This window comes from Taurulus bubalis, assembly GCF_910589615.1.
Source record: "Taurulus bubalis genome assembly, chromosome: 7".
Taxonomy (NCBI): Eukaryota; Metazoa; Chordata; class Actinopteri; order Perciformes; family Cottidae; genus Taurulus; species Taurulus bubalis.
In genome coordinates this window covers 7,034,257-7,051,611 of record NC_136595.1, presented here as the reverse complement: position 1 = coordinate 7,051,611, position 17,355 = coordinate 7,034,257, and the positions used below count along the sequence as shown (strand labels likewise).

At 40.7% G+C, this 17,355-nt stretch overlaps 1 protein-coding gene across 1 annotated transcript; it reads left to right on the top strand.

Annotated features, from left to right (window-relative positions):
- Nucleotides 1-9,575: 9,575 nt before the first annotated feature.
- rgs4 (regulator of G protein signaling 4) lies at nucleotides 9,576-15,062 on the top strand (the record flags this gene model as incomplete). The annotated part of the gene is made up of 5 exons (XM_079221512.1): nucleotides 9,576-9,619; nucleotides 9,756-9,872; nucleotides 12,314-12,378; nucleotides 13,995-14,158; nucleotides 14,880-15,062. The coding sequence occupies 5 exons, from the start codon at nucleotides 9,576-9,578 to the stop codon at nucleotides 15,060-15,062; spliced, it is 573 nt and encodes a 190-aa protein (XP_079077638.1).
- Between the last annotated feature and the right edge of the window lie 2,293 nt (nucleotides 15,063-17,355).

Here is a 17,355-nt window from a genome sequence, read left to right as displayed (position 1 = left end):
GATGTCACCAGTGACTACTGGTGTAAAGCAAGCAAGGTTAATATACATTACACACTGTTATTGAATACTATTTAGTGTTGACCAAAAGAAAAGAAAAGACAACCAATATGGACAATATAGGGTTGAGGAGGGGGTATTTTTTATAAACTGAGCTGTACAGGAGATTACATTTGCTGCTGGTTTCCATTGCTGCTCTGGGAGCAAGTGCTCACTGTGCTGGTGGGCCCTCAAGGACTTACAGCACAGTCCACTTAGTGCTCTATCAAAAGCACACGCACACACATCCACACAAATCTCTTAAGGGTGTTCTTTAAAACAATTTTAATCAGCAATGTCGTGCAGCAGCCTGATCTCGTGGGAAGGCGTATAAATAGCACAACATTTTAGGACATTCCACTTGTCATGGCAACGCATTTTAGGCTTTACGCAACGCATTTTAAGCATTTCAAGCCATGTCTTTAGCTTGAAATGACCTGCAGTTTGGTCAAAACCACTTAGATAGGTTTAGGATAAACAACCATTAGTTGGGCTTTAAATAAGTCTCTAAGTACATAAACTCAGAGAAAAGTAAACAATGTGACGTAAGAAAAACACGCCAGAAACGTCACAGAAGTAAAATTACTCAACAACACTTTGGGACACGAGCGCCGGTCTCGAACTCCGGCCTCGTGGTTGAAAGTCCTGTGTGTGTTTGACCCATGTGTGCAGATGTAGTCCGGGAGCTCCCTTCAACACATCACTTGCAGCGTGACAAGATGGATTTTTTTGTGTGATCTTGTGATTCTGCAACTCTTTGCGTAATCTTGTGACATTGCAAGAAACCAAGCTGCTGTGCAAAGTGAGGACAACTTGTGGGTCCACATGAATGCTAAAATGTTGCTCTGCATCTTCAATGTGTGTAAAAAGCAACTGCTTCTGGACACATTGGCCATAACAATTTAATAGGGCGATCAAAATGTCCACTACAGGCAAACAGATTGTGGCCCCCTTGTGGCCAGATATATAACCCAATGTATAACCTTTAGTATGTTAAAACTCTTCCAGAAGTCACTCCTTATATCAAATACTTTAAAACGTTGTAATTTAAATATTGTTTGCTTTTGATGAAGTACATTTTAAATACATGACTTTCCTTGTAATGTAGTGTTGTCTTTAAGTTGCTGCATTCGTGCTTTTAAACCATTGTTTTGTTCACGTCTTTCACCTCTGAAGCAATGCAGCGGCAGAAACCGTATGATTCTGTATTGATCTGCCTTCGGAAGGATGTTAATGTTGCACGTCCAGTCTTATTTCAATCAATGTGGGGAGAAAACAGTACATGTTGTGTCTGACTGACCAGGGAATGCTTCGATAACTCACAGGGATTGGCAAAATCTGTTCTGTTGTCTTAAAACATAAAAGACAGTTTCTCCATCCTTAAATTCCACTACTAGACCGGTCTAAGCTGGGTGTATGATTATGAATATATTTTGACAATGGAAGACACATTTTTGAGAAGAGTGCTGTTTATAAAGTCATACTGACGTTGAATTAATATGCAACAGCAAAACGAAGATGTTCAAAAGGCTCTTTTCTGGATCATATAGTGACGATCTAGCATACTGAATGAACATAGATTATAGACAGTATCTGTCTCTCACTGTGGCCTTGTTTTTCCACTGCGATATACAAGTCCTGTACCTCCATTATTGATAAAAGTGTTTTCCCCCACTGGGATGCAGAGCAGCGACTTGGGGGTTGGCGATGCACTCAACAGCTATAGTTTCGAATACCGGCGGGTTGCAGGTTATTAACCGGCCACGGGGCGGCCATAACTGGTCGCCCTAAAATATTACTGTACACAGTTTTGCTGCGATGTGAGATTACCCCCAGAGATACACACCGACTCACAGACTACACACAAGCACACAAGCTACCAATCGCAGATTAAAATGAGGTCCACCTTTAATAAGTCACCTATATAACGCAGCGAGACAGTATTCTTGCAGTATTATTTCTGGCCAGCATGTGACAGCAAATGCATTTGAACTTCAGCACAGAGTCAAAAAAGGCACACAAAAAAAGGCACACAAAAAAGCGTGGCCTTGTGTGCGCCATCACATCGTTAGTCACACGGTCAGAGTGGCTCCTATTCAGCCAGGTGTTCGGGACTTCTGGACAAGGAGACGAAACACTCCGCAGCGCTCTTAAACTCCCTCTGTAACAAGACAAATAGAACTAAAAAAGGCCAAGCACATAAACATGACACAGATTGAAGCTCGCACACAAACAGCTGGCTCCTCCATCGTCACATTGTCCCCCCGCGTTAGATCAAAGATCTGAACGTGGCCACCCAGCAATCAGTTCCGATAGGTATCTCGATAGGTATATCGATAGGTATCCCAACCTGAGTGCTGTTCCGCAGTTAGCCTCATCACAGCTAATTAAGGCCCACAGTGACTCATTGACGAGGCCTATAAACAAGCAGTAGCTTTCCTTCTTTCCTCATTTCCCTCACGGGTCATTTAGCTGAAGCGTGGAAAGGTCTACTTCTTTGTTTGGGTTCGATGGGCTAATTGTCACAGCTGAGGGCGCATAACGAAAACAGACTTTACGGTCATCCCTGAGGGAGCAACCTCGTGTTATTGGAGCCAGAGTGTTTAAACTGTCATGCCAGACTCCTCAAAGTTATCAGTTACCATGTTGTACAGGTCCTTATGTGGAGAGGTCTGGGTAGGGGTGGCTGCATGAGATGAGTGAATATCTGATTGAAGACATTGCAGCATTTTACAACTGTAACGGCTCGTGATCAAGAAGGGATGAAGCAAAGAACACCCTGATGCATAGACGGTTGACCTCCTAAAGACACTCAAACATCAACAGTCAAACTTCCACTGATGTTACAGTACTGCAGAAGGCTACAGTGACTGTTGTCTAAGCGGGTCACCAACTTTAACACATTGCATTGCTTAAATGTTTGGATGAATCAATAGCATTACAAGCTCTTATTTTAGTAGTTAATATTTCCATTATTGCTAGCCCAACAGATGGTGGCAATGCAAAAAGGAGAGGTTAATATGATGGTGGCGGACAAGACTAGAATTAACAAGTTGCTTGGGGTAGCTTGTGAACAACGAAATTTGCTAAAACAAGAATTTTAAAGACGCTGCTCATCCTCTCCTTCCGTCAGAAAGAAAGTCAGAGGAATTCTGGAGCTGAGCTGAATCGTTGGAGAACTCCAGACACACAATTGTATACGCCGAGTTAAAAGTAGAATACAAATGGGAATATAATGAAAATGTTGATCGTTGTTCTCAGCATCTATTGGATGGATTGACACGACGTATTCTTTAAATAGTCAAGGTCACCAGAGGATGAATCCAATAACTTTGCATATTTGTCTTCACAGTGCTCCTGTGTACATTTTACCTTTTTAAAACTCCTAATTTTTTAATACTTTAGTTTCCGTTGATACTATCAGACAGGGTCCTACTGTGTTTCTTAAATTGTGCTTCCCCTCCTGTAGACACCTTGCAGATTAGATTGTACACATATACATAGTCAGTGTATTTGATGCAGTGAGAGTGAAAGTTTGAATTACTTATTAAACACCAAATCAGGACAATTCATCTAAATATGAGAACGGTAAATGATGAGCAGCGTTGTCGACCATTACAGCCCCTTTCCGTCCTCATACTTTTCTCTGTCGCTCATCCAAAAGAGGACAAAGGGTGACCGATGTGAAGATGCACTGACCCTGTTGTCATGGTAAAGGTGTCCTCCTGAGACAGAGGTGGGTGATGAAGTGCATCCTGCTCTGCGTCACCAACCTGGTGAGTCATAAAGGAGAGGATTAAGGTGAATGGATCTGACCATCCAGATAATAATTTCAATTCAGATGAAGTTCATGTCCTCTCCATACCCCTTGGTGTCATCTCCTGAAGGAATAATCGAGATATTTGGAGCGCTGCTCACTGCATTAAATCAGACCCATATGTGAAGTGGAAAACAAGCCAAATCAAACTGTGAGTAGCGGTTTCACACTCTAAGTTCCTCCTGCCTGACAGATGCAAACGTCACGTTGAGTGTCACTCATGATGACAGATGCAGCTCTTGACCATATGATCGACGCAATTATCCTTTGCCTGCCATCCCCTATCTCATTGATGGGAATGAAGGAGACGGCTTATGGATGGCTCTGCTGTCCCTCCTCTGAGGAGCTGTGGGATCAGTGGGGATGAGGGGGATAATTGATTGATAATAAGCCACTTGGCGATGTCTATTCCCCGTCACCTAATATGGTTTATGAGGCACCATATCCACCACTCTGAGGCCGCCTTGGATCCTTTTGACCTTTAGAGCCATTCATAAAATGGTAAATGTGATATGGCCCACACCCGCACGCATTAACTCCACTGTTTGTTAAGCTATCATGATTGCATTACAACTAACCCGTGAGGCTGCTAATCTCATCAATGTAATCTCAATACAAAGAAAACTGCAGTTTTTTTTTTTTTTTACCAACACTGGGTCAAATCAGATGTAATGCAAGTATGATAGACTTTCCAATCTCCAAGACAATATTTCCCGAATCTGAAAGTAGTGTAGTTACCTTAACCTGACCATAACGTACCTATAAGGGTAGAAGTTCACAAAATGCCCCTTTGAATCCACTTTGGAGCAAAGATAAGGGTCATTTTGTGTTCTTTCCACTCTGTGCACCAAAGGAGTGTCATGCTGTAAGATTCCATTTCACATTTTTACAGGAAGAACACACAAAAATAGGCAATAGATTTATTTTCCCCATTGCCAATAGATAAATGGAGGAAAGATTACTGATAGTAAAAGCCAGATACTAAGTGTTTTTTTTGTGCAGTGGGAAAGGGGCTTTAGAGTAAAGCCTAATTTATGGTTCTCCGTCAGGTCGACGGCGTAGCTAAGGCGTAGCCTGACGCGCAACTCCAAAAAATCCTAACTACGCGACCGCAAACGCTGTGATTGGTCCGCTCAGAACGTAATTTCCGGCAGTTGCTTTTTTCCAGCCTCGACCGGTTTAGTGGTCGTACAGACCACCTCCGCAAACGTCTTCTCTGTCGCCTGCGCTTCAACATTTGCAATATAAGCATTTGCTCTTCAATATTGATGAGCTCCAACTTTAATGCAGCCGCTCCAACTTGGTCGCCATTGTTTACTGTGACCGGAATTCGGCTATAACCCCTGAAACCACACAGCCACACAGGAACCCCCCCCCTGGCGGCATGGCGGTTAATTGCAGAGCAACGCGGTCCCTCGACGCAGAACTTCGAATGCTCACGGAGAACCATAAACTAGGCTTTACTTTTGAACACAAATGATTTGCATTATTAAAAAATACATACATAAGTAATGCTCCACCACTCAAAGCACTGAACACTACATGTCCACATTCACCCATTCACACACTGACGCCAGAGGCAACCGTACAAGGTGCCAATCTGCCCATCAGGATCTGAACTATTCATTCACACTCCGATGGCACATCACTTGGAGAGGAATTTGGGGTTCACTAGTGAAAGACTAATTTGCTCTACATCCTGAGCCACAGCCGCCCAAAAAAATCATGTCTAAATTCATTGCGTATATGATACAAAAAAGTATACAACGTAATATAAAACATACTGTTGCTACGAGTTAAACATACTGTATATGTTATACTTTGCCTCTTTTCTCTTCACATCTTGATTGTCTTTCCTCTCTGTCATTTAGACTAGATTCTTGCCTCTTCCCACGGTAGGTTTTACCCAGCGCCTGCATATCTGTATCTAGCTGCTGCAGCGCCCGCTGCGATGCTTCTGCGGGGGGTTTAAAAGACCTGTTGAGAGATGGGGCTGACTCATCAGGAGCCCAGGAGCCCACAGAGCCTGGCCCCTGGCACTCTAACCAGATCCTGCTGTCTGGCCGGGCACCGCTTATCAACAAGAGATTGCGAGACAAAATTCATCATCAACCCCTCTTTGGCTGGAACCAAATACCCCTGTCATGCTGTGAAAGCCCAACGGAAATTAAATATCCTTTTTAGTTTGAGTTTTGGCCCTGTGAAGAACCTGTGGTCTGTAAAAAATGCTCGTCAGAAGATGATGATAGGGAGCCAGCATATCATTCAGGAGACCATTTGCCAAACAAGCATCATGACAGCCTCTCTGATTGTAGTCCTTTCTCTTTTTTCTTTTAATTGGCCTCACTGAACTGATTCTTCCTTTTAAAAGGGGACCTTTGGCATCGCTCCATGTTTTAAACGCCTACATATGTCGGATACAAATCAGAAAGGTACGTTTGGGCTTCAGCTGCTCATAATAATTCCCTCAGAGAAAATAATTCAAGCTTTTTTCATCAGATGAAAGGAAAAACTGTTCTGACCTCCAGATTTAGATATGAGGTCATGTGTAATAGAGGCACAGGGAGAGAGAGAGAGAGAGAGAGAGAGAGAGAGAGAGAGAGAGAGAGAGAGAGAGGCGATGCTTGTTTTCATGCAAGCATTTATCAGAAGGTTTTCCACCAGACTTTAATAATCTCATTTATTTATTACCTGGGAGTGAGGCTGCAGATGTTAAATCAGTTTGTCCTCTCAAGTCAAGATGTATGAGCACATTAAAGCAATCTGCAGAGCTCCTTTTCTCCGAGAGGCCTTGCAGTCCCACAACGCTTACTTTGTAAATAAGTGGTCTGAGATTTCAACTTTAGGTTGGACTTGTCAATGTAATATTTCTTTGTCGGATGGTTTTGGAGAGGGAGGGGTTGTGTGTGTGTCATCATGGACACACCTACTGTATAGGGAACTATGCAGTTTTTTTTTTACGTCGACAGATTTTGTGTCTGCAATACAGTTGCATCCGTGCAAGATGGTCTCTTGTTTATTCTCCTGAGGGTTTTGCTGTACATAAAGCTGCTACAGATGCAAACTGTGCAACTATACAGTACACTGTGGTAGCATTGTGATTTGTGGCGATACTGTTGTTTGCGTGTACTGATCATTGGATGCCCGGTGTAGCCTCCGGAAGAATTAATTTCAACAACTTCTCTCGTTCTCTTCATTTTTTCTTTGATCATAAACAAAGTAATAAGCGCTGCAATCGCGATAGCAGGGAGTCGTCCAGTCAACACGCAGGTTGACTGTCCAAAAATGCCCTGAACAGCCGGAAGTTCGGCTCTTTAATACACGGCTTTCCGTCATGAACATCGAACATTTAATTGGCTCTAACTTGTCTAAGAGGAGGAGAATCGTGTCCTCATCTTTTCTCACAAGGCTGGAACGTGCAACGGTCTGCTTCCCTAATCAACATACTGATAAACAGGTGTGAGTGTTGTAGTGCAAAGCGTGGAACTAACCTTGAGGAACAGACAACTGGACGTTTCTCACAGACACTCCTCATTGACACTATTTGTTAAACTGACCTTGCATAACCTGACCTCTCATAGACATGAAGAATAATGAAGAATATCTACAGAATATAAGGATTTATAATATCACTGTTTTATAGCACTTTCATCGTAGAAAAGTCCTCAAATCGAAACAATAAATCAAGATGCTTGTCTCTGCCTTCCAAGACAAACCATATGAGGATTTTCAGAACATTGTTCATTGATGAATCATGTGAGTATTTATTTAAGTTGATTTTCCTCTATCGTTTGAAAATGTGTCATAGCAATTTCAAAAACAAGTGCGTAGTGTGTAATAAGATGCAGTCATCATGGTGGTGAATGGGTTTAGACCCTAAAGGTCCCCTGTGGGGCTTTAGACATGTTTGACCTGTTTTCCAAAGAGTGGGTCCCCGTTTTGTTTGACTCAATGTGGATGATGCGATACGGAGACCCTCCCAAATTAAATTAAATTCAATATTGCTACTGTATTCTTCTTCTTTACTGTTCTTATTACTGTTTTACTGTTTATTCATATTACTTGATTTTGAGTTACTATGTGTCTCTTGTGTGCAACGCTGCTGTAATCCTGCAATTTCCCCACTGCGGGACTAATAAAGGATTATCTTATTTTATCTTATCTTATAAACACGTCACAAAAGTCACGAACGTAATTTTTTTACAACAAATGACACTTTGAACAAGTGTCGTTGTGTCCCAGAGCGTAGCATATTCACCCAAATTAGTTTAGTCAGAGATGTAATGACATGCACAAAAGCAAGAAAGGCGTTGTTATTGCACGCTAAATGACTGAAATTGCTTTGTCATTCAGAAATTGGTGAGACTACAATCGACTCATAGATTTGTCGTTTGTGTATAATATTGGTCATACCCACTTCAAAGTCTAACAGTGTGTTGTATTGACCATTTAAAAAAAATCGTGCATCGTTCACAACTTTGCTTTCATGCTAGCAGTCTTCTTCACTGCCTCGGTTGGTGCGTTGCTATAAAGGTGTCACACTATTCCACTGATCGACAGGTGGTGCATGGTAACGTGCCGATGTGTGCTGCAAGGATCCAGCAACGGTCGGGAGGAAGAACCACGCAAGCTCGTAAACATGGATGTAAACAATGCTTGATTTTAAATACTTTTAAAATCGTCTTTGCAAATGTGTTTCTGGGGAAAGAAATGCACTCGACACCTTTGTAGGGCCTCAAGGATTCACACAACGCTGAATGTAAACATACATTTTTAGAACTCCACAGGGCACATTAACCTGAAATAGAGCTAAAAACCATGTCAGGTTCAAAGGGGTTTGTACGGAGAACTTTGAAATGAAAAAGTCGGACTCCTGAACACAGACCTCTCTGTATTGATGCCTTCTATCATCCAAACAACTTTTAAAAAGGTGATGTCTGCTGTCAACATCTACCACCAACAATTACCAACCATTCAGGCATCCTCAAAGACCTCTTTAACAGCGAATGTGTTGTTGAGCTGGTTTCTGCATTCACGGGAGGACGGCAATCCAATTTCTAAAGTGAAAACAGGTCACGTGATCACATTGTGATGTAGATTAGGTAGGAGGAGATTCCAGAGACTTCCAGACTGGACTTTGTGGATCTGTGGCTTGAGACATTTGGATTGGCTCTAACTGGTGCTCAGCAGCAGATAAAAGAGGTCTTCTTTTTCAACAGCTGAGCCAGATCCTATTCATATAATTGCTGTATGCTTATTGCCGTCTCCATATCTCTTTGACCAAGTCAATTACTAAACCTGGTCCGAAATGGCAATATCGTTTCAACAAGAGAGGATGTCTTGGACCTTATCCGAAGCTCAGCAATTTGTGATATTGTTATATGAAATTGAATTGACTGACATGTTCATAAAAAGGCCGAAATACCAAATACTCCCCCATCATCATTGCTACCACAACATATGAGCTGTGTCTAGTTATCATGCCACAAACTAATTCAGTTGCTTGAGCATGTTCACATCATTAAGTGCCTTGATAAAGTGTGCTGGCCAACTCCACGTGATGTGTGTACCCGACTGTAATACCTCTCTCTCTTGCTCTCTCTCTCTCTCTGAATAGAGCATCAGGGGGTGGATACACCAGTAATACTAAACACTCCACTGCTGCTCGCAATCACACTGTTGCCTCCCTGGTGCACTGACTGTGGATCGCTAACGTTCCACCATGTGTCGAGGACTTGCAGCACTTCCTACTACATGCTTGAAAAGGTAAGACCAATTTAGTTTGGACAACAGGTGGGTAGAAGTAGAATTATTTTCATTAAAACATACGTATTTTAAACTCGTAAATGACTTGAAAACCAAGTGCATTTCCCTCACTATCCTCTCATCTGCTTCTCCACAGTGCCAAAGACATCAAGCCTAAACAGGTTTTTTTGAGGTTCTTAATCCAGAAGCATGATCCCCGAGCAGCAGACCAGAAGCAAATCAAAGAGAAGACTGATACTGCTGCTGCAAAGAGGTCAGAGGAGCTTATCTCTTGTTCTGGATGTTTTAAAGTTGAATTTGTATTCTTTGGATGCCACATCAAGCTGCTCTTCCAGGAGTGAAAAAAAATATATTTTTAGGCCCTTTCCTCAAAGATTGCATACCCAAACTAAAAAGGGTGTATCTCTGCAACCACTCGGACTATTTGAAAAATTTGGGTGTTATAATAAAAGGTACAGAGTAAAATATATGAGTGTAAATATCTGTCTACATGTTACTGGTTAAGAGTAAATGAAGATGACACACAGAAAAAAAATTAAAAGGTTTCAGGTCCGCCTAGAAAAAAAGCACTTTCAGGATGATTATTTATTTGAAATGATGCAGCTGTAAGGCCTAACTGTAACCCAAATCATAACACAATATGTGAACATTCTCTCTGCAAAGGTTGGCTTTGATAAAGTGAAGCAGAACAAAGTTAGAGAGGGTTTAGTGCAGAGAATATTCAGACGAGGCCTCCAAAATTTGCATTGGGGCACATTTGCACACATCTGTGACATTTGAATTTGTTCATGTATTAAACCATACATTTTACTTGTATATTACGAATTGCATTCAATACATCCAAATACAGCAGTTTGGGGCTTTTTTCTTCTTCATAAAACAAGCTATGATTTACAGTGTTATATAACAAATCGCTAGGGGGGATTGGTTAAAGGATTATGATTCAACAAAACTCCATGCACGTCTCCTGAGGAAAGTACATGTTTCACTGAACCAAATTCATCAATTCCAATTCAATCTGGAAGCCGTCTCCGCAGTGATCAATTGATAAATAGCGCTTTTGATAAAGGCATTTCATGTAGTCAATATTTATGTTTAACCACTGTGGGATGAGACTTTACTATTTGGAGTTTGAGTTAAATTTCCACTGACCTTTATCCATCTTGATTGTTCAATAAAAGTAATTGGCTTTGGACACATAACTTGATCCCTAATCATTCAGTTAGTTTTGTTTTGAACAAAACCTCTCCTTTCTCACTTTGTAGGCGTATGTCAGGCGTTTGTATTACCATGGAGGAAACGTCACCATATGTCTGAGAGAGTACACGTTTGCATTTTAATTACATTTGCTGAAGAACACGCCATGTCTTGTTTTGTTCTGGTCTGGTGACCTGGCCTCAGGCTGCGTTCCCTCAGCAACGCCTTCAAGTGTTACCGACCTTTCCCTTTCATCAACACGTAACATATTCAAAGACGCTTATTGGCAATCAATATGTAGTTTTCCTGTAAATTGCTGCTCAGCATCAGTATCCTTCCATTCACAACACAAAGACATGCTGTAGAGCCTCTGTGACGCGCATCATTCAAGTGATGTATGCGAGTTTAGATTTCTCGTTTCTACTCAGGATTAACTGCTGATTATTCACATTATTGCAGTTGTTGCAGGTGATGGACTTTTTTAATTGTGTATTATTGTACATTATAATACGGGTAGATCAAATCAAGCATCCTGATTGGTTGAGAGGGAGTCACGAGGTGTACTTTATTCAGCCATAAAGTACTGTACAGCCTGTTTACATTTAGAGCGTTCCATATCAGTGCGCACTTAAAATTACAGGTTGATTTAAGTTGCACGACCATTAGTTGTCATTTCAAGCTAGACAGCTACCAAACATGTTTTTGTAAACTTTGATATTTTGGGGGAATGACTTTTGGTGAGAATCTCAGCGGTGAATAATGTATTTGTGGTTCCTTTTCCTGCTGTACATTCAAACGTCAGACTATATTCTCTGTCGCTGAAATGCGATACACAATGTTTGGTGGCTAAAACTATTTTGTGCTGAAAGGGACCTTACTATTACTATTTATAAAGTCGCAGGTAACCGTATTATAAAAGCTCGAGGCAAAAAAAAAACTTGAGGCAGTACTGTATCTACAATAATGTACTGTTCAAGGGTTTGCCGGCACTCCGCTGCACGTCGGGCCAAACAACACCCTTGAACAGCACATTATTGACGATACAGTACTGCCTCTCATACTTTATTGCTTAAGTATGTTTTGCTGTGTAAATGTTAGATTAGTTATTGATCAGTGCATTAGTGCAGTTGGAGATCTGGATGAACTAATTTAGAACAAAAGCATAACCTCTTGTTTTGATGGTTTGATAGTTCTTTTGTTTTGTTCTGTTTGGGTGGGATGGCAGGAAGCCTATTAAAACAGTTACCTTATGAGACCTTACTTACAGTATACAAACAATATAAATGGTTTTATACAAAACGTTCAGGTGGAACACATTGTGCTTTGGATACAAATTGTGAAATCCAGTTCAGAAACATCCTGAACACAATTTGTGTAATTTTCTGCATTGCTTAGGTAGAAATAGTTGCATGCATGCGTCGCAGTTTTCCTTTAAAACTCCCCACTCAGAAAGTCTGAACAGCCTTATTTAAAGAACCCTCTTTATCCGTGTTTTAGCATTCCTACTCCAGCTGAGGTGAAGCAGTGGAAGAAGTCTTTCAACCACGTGATGAGCAGTCAAAGTAAGTATTACACTATTGCTTCACACCTCAACATGTTTAACCTGATGAGGTTGTGTTTAAATCCAAAGCAAGCCCGAAAGGACTTTCAGACTAATAATAGTGACAATAACCGCCAGGAGGAGGCTCCAGCAAAATCTCCATAAGTTAGCTGAAACAAAATTAAACTAAGCATATGATCATTCTCATGTAACATAATTGTGTGGGAGTGCGCCTCAAAGTCTGTGAGGGTTTTGTATTGTCCCAGTGTCAAGTCGTTGAGTGTTTGAGGGCTCTCTCGCAGACTTTATGAGCCCTTTATGAACACTTTCCGTCACTCCGCAATTCTGCAGATTTTGCCCAAGGGAATTACCCACAATTCATAGCAATGTGACAGGGTTACCAGTAGAAGCATGGAGACAAAAACAAGTAAATAGATTATTTGAAATGCCCTCTCATCTTGTGAGGAAAGAGCCTATAAGATGTTAATGGAGTAAAAAGTATGAAATACATACCCACAATGATTTTTTTTGACGTCATGGTATGTTGAAGCAACGTGCTGTCCCATTTTTATTTACACCATTTCAAGCCCTCACAGCCTCTCACACTCAACCATTTACCAGGTGACGTCATTAAGTCCCTGATGGTTTAGGGTTTAAGGCCTTAGGGGGGACATTGGGATTGGGTCCTGGCTTTCTGCTACGTGTCTCAAGGCACTGCTCAGTGGCTCCTCAGGGCATGCTGACCAGTGCAGCGTGTATACGTGTGTGTGTGTGTGCGTGTGTGTGTGTGTGTGTGTGTGTGTGTATAAACCCTCTGAGAATTACACTGTGTGTGTACGAGGACACAAGAGGGGAGCAATGGCCTTTGGGGAAGCAGCCGAGTTCTGACCGGCTCCGTTCCATGACCTCATCCACTGACCCCAACCAATGTCATGTCCTGTTTCATTTGTCAGCTCTCATAATAGTCTCAGTAATCTCCTCCATCTGACATCTTAGTCTTGTATCATTTTTGAAGCCGTAGTGCTACAGACGTTAACCAATTTGTAGACATTTGGCTATTGAGATCTCTGTGTTGTAGAACACGTTTCCTGTCTTGTGTAACAAAAAAAGACAGGATGCAATTAATGCGGCGAGGATTTTTTTTGGGGTGTAAAATGGAATAACCGTGCAATAATGCTTCCTTCACGTGGTTTTACTTATTTTAAGTGTTTGTTTTCCTCTCTTCTTCCTCCTCTCATCCATCGCTCAGTCTGGCCCAGGAACAGACTGCCTAAAATGTGGCTTGATTATTTTTATGTTGTGTATCTTGTGTAAATGTGCAAATGTACCAATGTCTCAAAATGAGTTTGTTAAGAATGTATTACTCTTTTGATATAATATGACTTTTAATATTCAACATTGGGCCAGGGTGGCTAGCACCATTTTGGCTAGCTATTGGCAAGCGTTGGTAGCAGAAATTGGACTGGTGTGACTGATTCTGTGACTGATTCTAATAATATTGCCTTATTACTTTATGTGTGGCCCTGTTAATGATACTTCAACACTGCATGAATAACTCTTGCCAATGTGATCACTCGTGCGTTTGAAAGGTGCATTTTATTATAAAATGAAGGAAAAAAATGCTTCTGTCTTTGTCAGCGGGTCGTACGGTCTTCACCAACTTCCTGAGGTCAGAGTTCAGTGAGGAGAACATGGAGTTCTGGGTCGCCTGCGAAGACTACAAGAAGTCTGAACCCTCCAAGCTGGCGAGCAGAGCCCAGCAGCTCTACCAGCAACACGTTGAGGCAGATGCTCCCAGTGAAGTAATGGTTTTCATCTGCAGCATATGAAAGCACACCGGTTGATATAAAATGTGAATCAGTGAGCGTGATCAGCATTGCATGAGGAACATGCATCCCTAAACATGTGACAGTAAACTAAGCTTATTAAGCCAGACAGGACTCTAGACTGAAATGCCTAAAAAGCAAAAAAGATGTAAAAAAAAATAGAACAATGTTGACATTGATTCAAAGCCGGAAACACACTTAAAAAGCATTATTGCAAACCTTATTAAAGCAACTGCATGTTCTTCTTTAATGAAGTGACTGCAACGCTATGACTATTCCCACTCACAACACTAGTCCAGGCATATTAACAACCACTCAGGCACTCAAAAAGATGTGCCGCACTGCTCAGTTCAGTCATTTGGGTTTACTCTTAATGAAAATAAAATGGAAAATAAGTCTAAAAAATGGATATGAAAGGGTATTTCTGTTCCGCTTCCCACCACATGCTTGTCCTTTGCCATATGACAATGTTTTTAAGATTTTTACAGCAATTATTTTAGCTGTAACACTTGCCAATAATTGTAATTTGATTGTGTTTTCTTCCATCAAATGTAACCTTTTGCTTTTGAAATGTAGTATTTGTGTCCTTAATGCTGCTTTACTGTGAAGGCTAACTTCTACCATATTTTTTCAAGGCATGTCAAATACAAGTCTGTGCTCATAGTTTGTGTTTTCCTCTCATTCTGTGTGATCTAAGGTAAACTTAGACGCAGTAACAAGAGAGGAAACGAGGCGGAACCTCGAGAACGCCTGCCCCACTTGCTTCAACGACGCTCAGAAGATGATTTACATCCTGATGGAGAGAGACTCCTACAGGCGCTTCCTCGCCTCCAAACTGATTCAGGATCTGTGTCAGACACAGATCAGTAGGTGGGACTGAGACCGCAGCTCAGGAGCAGTTGGAGAATAAAAAATTAGGATGTGAACTGGCTGCTCTTCAACGTTCAAGTAAACATAGAAAACTACAACGTGCTAAAGACCTTTACCAGTATTAGTAGTGAACACTGGAAAAGATTGGGCTGTTTTTGTGTTCAGTGATTATAAAAAACAGAAAAAAACTGTGGTTTAAAGGGTGACTTCAAGAGCTAATGTGACATGTAGTCAAGACTTTCTTTCTCCTGTTTGAAGTTGTTACTGGAAGCAGTAAGTCTAAAAAAAAAAACGGAATTGCATTGTGAATTACTTTGAGGGAAACATATTTTGTCGTGGATTACCTTTTGACGTGTTACAAATGAGATTCAAATTAGTCTGTGGAAGTCTGTGTGGGGAGGTCCGGGTGGAGGATGGGTCAAAAACATTCACCCAGGAGACGGCAGTCCTAAATGCCTCTGTTGCCTGAACATAACCAAATAGTTGTGTTGCCTGAACATAACCAAGTAGTTGTGTTGTCTGAACATAACCAAATAGTTGTGTTGCCTGAACAAAACCAAATAGTTGTGTTGCCTGAACATAACTAAGTAGTTGTGTTGTCTGAACATAACCAAATAGTTGTGTTGCCTGAACATAACCAAGTAGTTGTGTTGTCTGAACATAACCAAGTAGTTGTGTTGTCTGAACATAACCAAATAGTTGTGTTGCCTGAACATAACCAAGTAGTTGTGTTGTCTGAACATAACCAAGTAGTTGTGCTGTCTGAACATAACTAAGTAGTTGTGTTTCCTAAACATTACCAGGCAGTTTGTTACAACCAAATATTGTCTTTTACAATGTTGGTAAACGTAAAACACGTGATTCAAACTGTTTGTCAATTCTGCTTTCACCATGAGCTGTCAAATGTTTTTACAAATCTCAAAAGTTAGATAACGTACGATATTAATACAGATAATGTAAAAGTGTTTGCTAATAATTTCACTGCAACACACAACCTGCTCACAAGTTATGGCCGGGCTGTGCTGATACTCACTACAGAAAACAATCTAAAGCTACCTCCTTCAAACCACCCCAAGATAACCCAGACTGCAAAATAAGAGTAATTAGTGTTTTAAAATACTGATAGGTTAGTCATCTTGACTTTTATAACGCTTGTGATGTATCATGGTTTATTACATTAAATGAACCATTATGTATTCATCTGCTGAGGGTGAGGCTTGGCTCAACAGTGGCGCTCATGTTTTACTCACCTACGCTTTACATGCTCTTCGTATTTTGTGCGTACAACTGCAGATGGAGGATATTGATGTCTATGTTCTTCTCGCCTCAAGTAAGTAAGGTATTGGTCTAAAGGACAAAGCTGTATTTTTTATTTAAAATGTATTTAACCAGGAAAAGCCTCATTGAGATTAAAAATCTCCTTTACAAGAGTGTCCTGGCCAGGACAGCAGTAGCACATCAAACAACGTTTCAGACCTACAACATAAAACAGTGACAGAAGGTTTTTAGTATATTCTAAAGTGTAACCATAGTAACAACTGGCTGTGCCTTACACACCTTTTGACCCCTTTAGATCCCTGCAATATGCAAATGTTGACCAATTCTAGTGTGAATTTTAAGCACACTTTAATATTGCTATACTGCTTTTCTGCTGTAACACCATCTACCAAACAGTGGGTCATTCAATCGATTTTGAAGAGTTCCCCTGTAAGTCACACGTTTTTTTTCTGCAGATGTTTTTGACTGTAATTTGTGCATTGTGCTAAATAGTATGTTCACTTCAATTGAAGGCCTTGCATACTAAAATGTTTTATCAAAATGTATACTGTTGGGATAGTAAACTATACTGCATGTAGATATGTATTCAATGATGTTGTCCTATTTTGTCACACATAAAATGATCTGATGGATAATCAGAAATGTGTGTGTTGTTGGTATGGTTTCCTTTTAGTTCACGAGTTTAAGAATGCAGCCATGTCAGGACAGGGCTGATGTTCTCAATGTGATTTCATTAAATTCAAATCAGAAGTTTGGAGGGAATCATCAGGGTCATCGTTCACTGTGAGGTGTTCTAAGTGAACTAGCAATCCATGCTGATCAAAAGTAATTGTAGGGTTTTAGAAAAGTAATATTTGACTAATGAGCTGAATTTTCATACTTTTGAATAGCTAAGAAGTTGTTCTTCATTCGATTTGATTTTAAGATTTTACGAACTCAACCTAGAGCTTTTCTTTTTGTGATTACAAGATAAGTATCTAACGTGTTATGTCGAGATAATTAGACAGTTTTCTTTTTTGATAGGA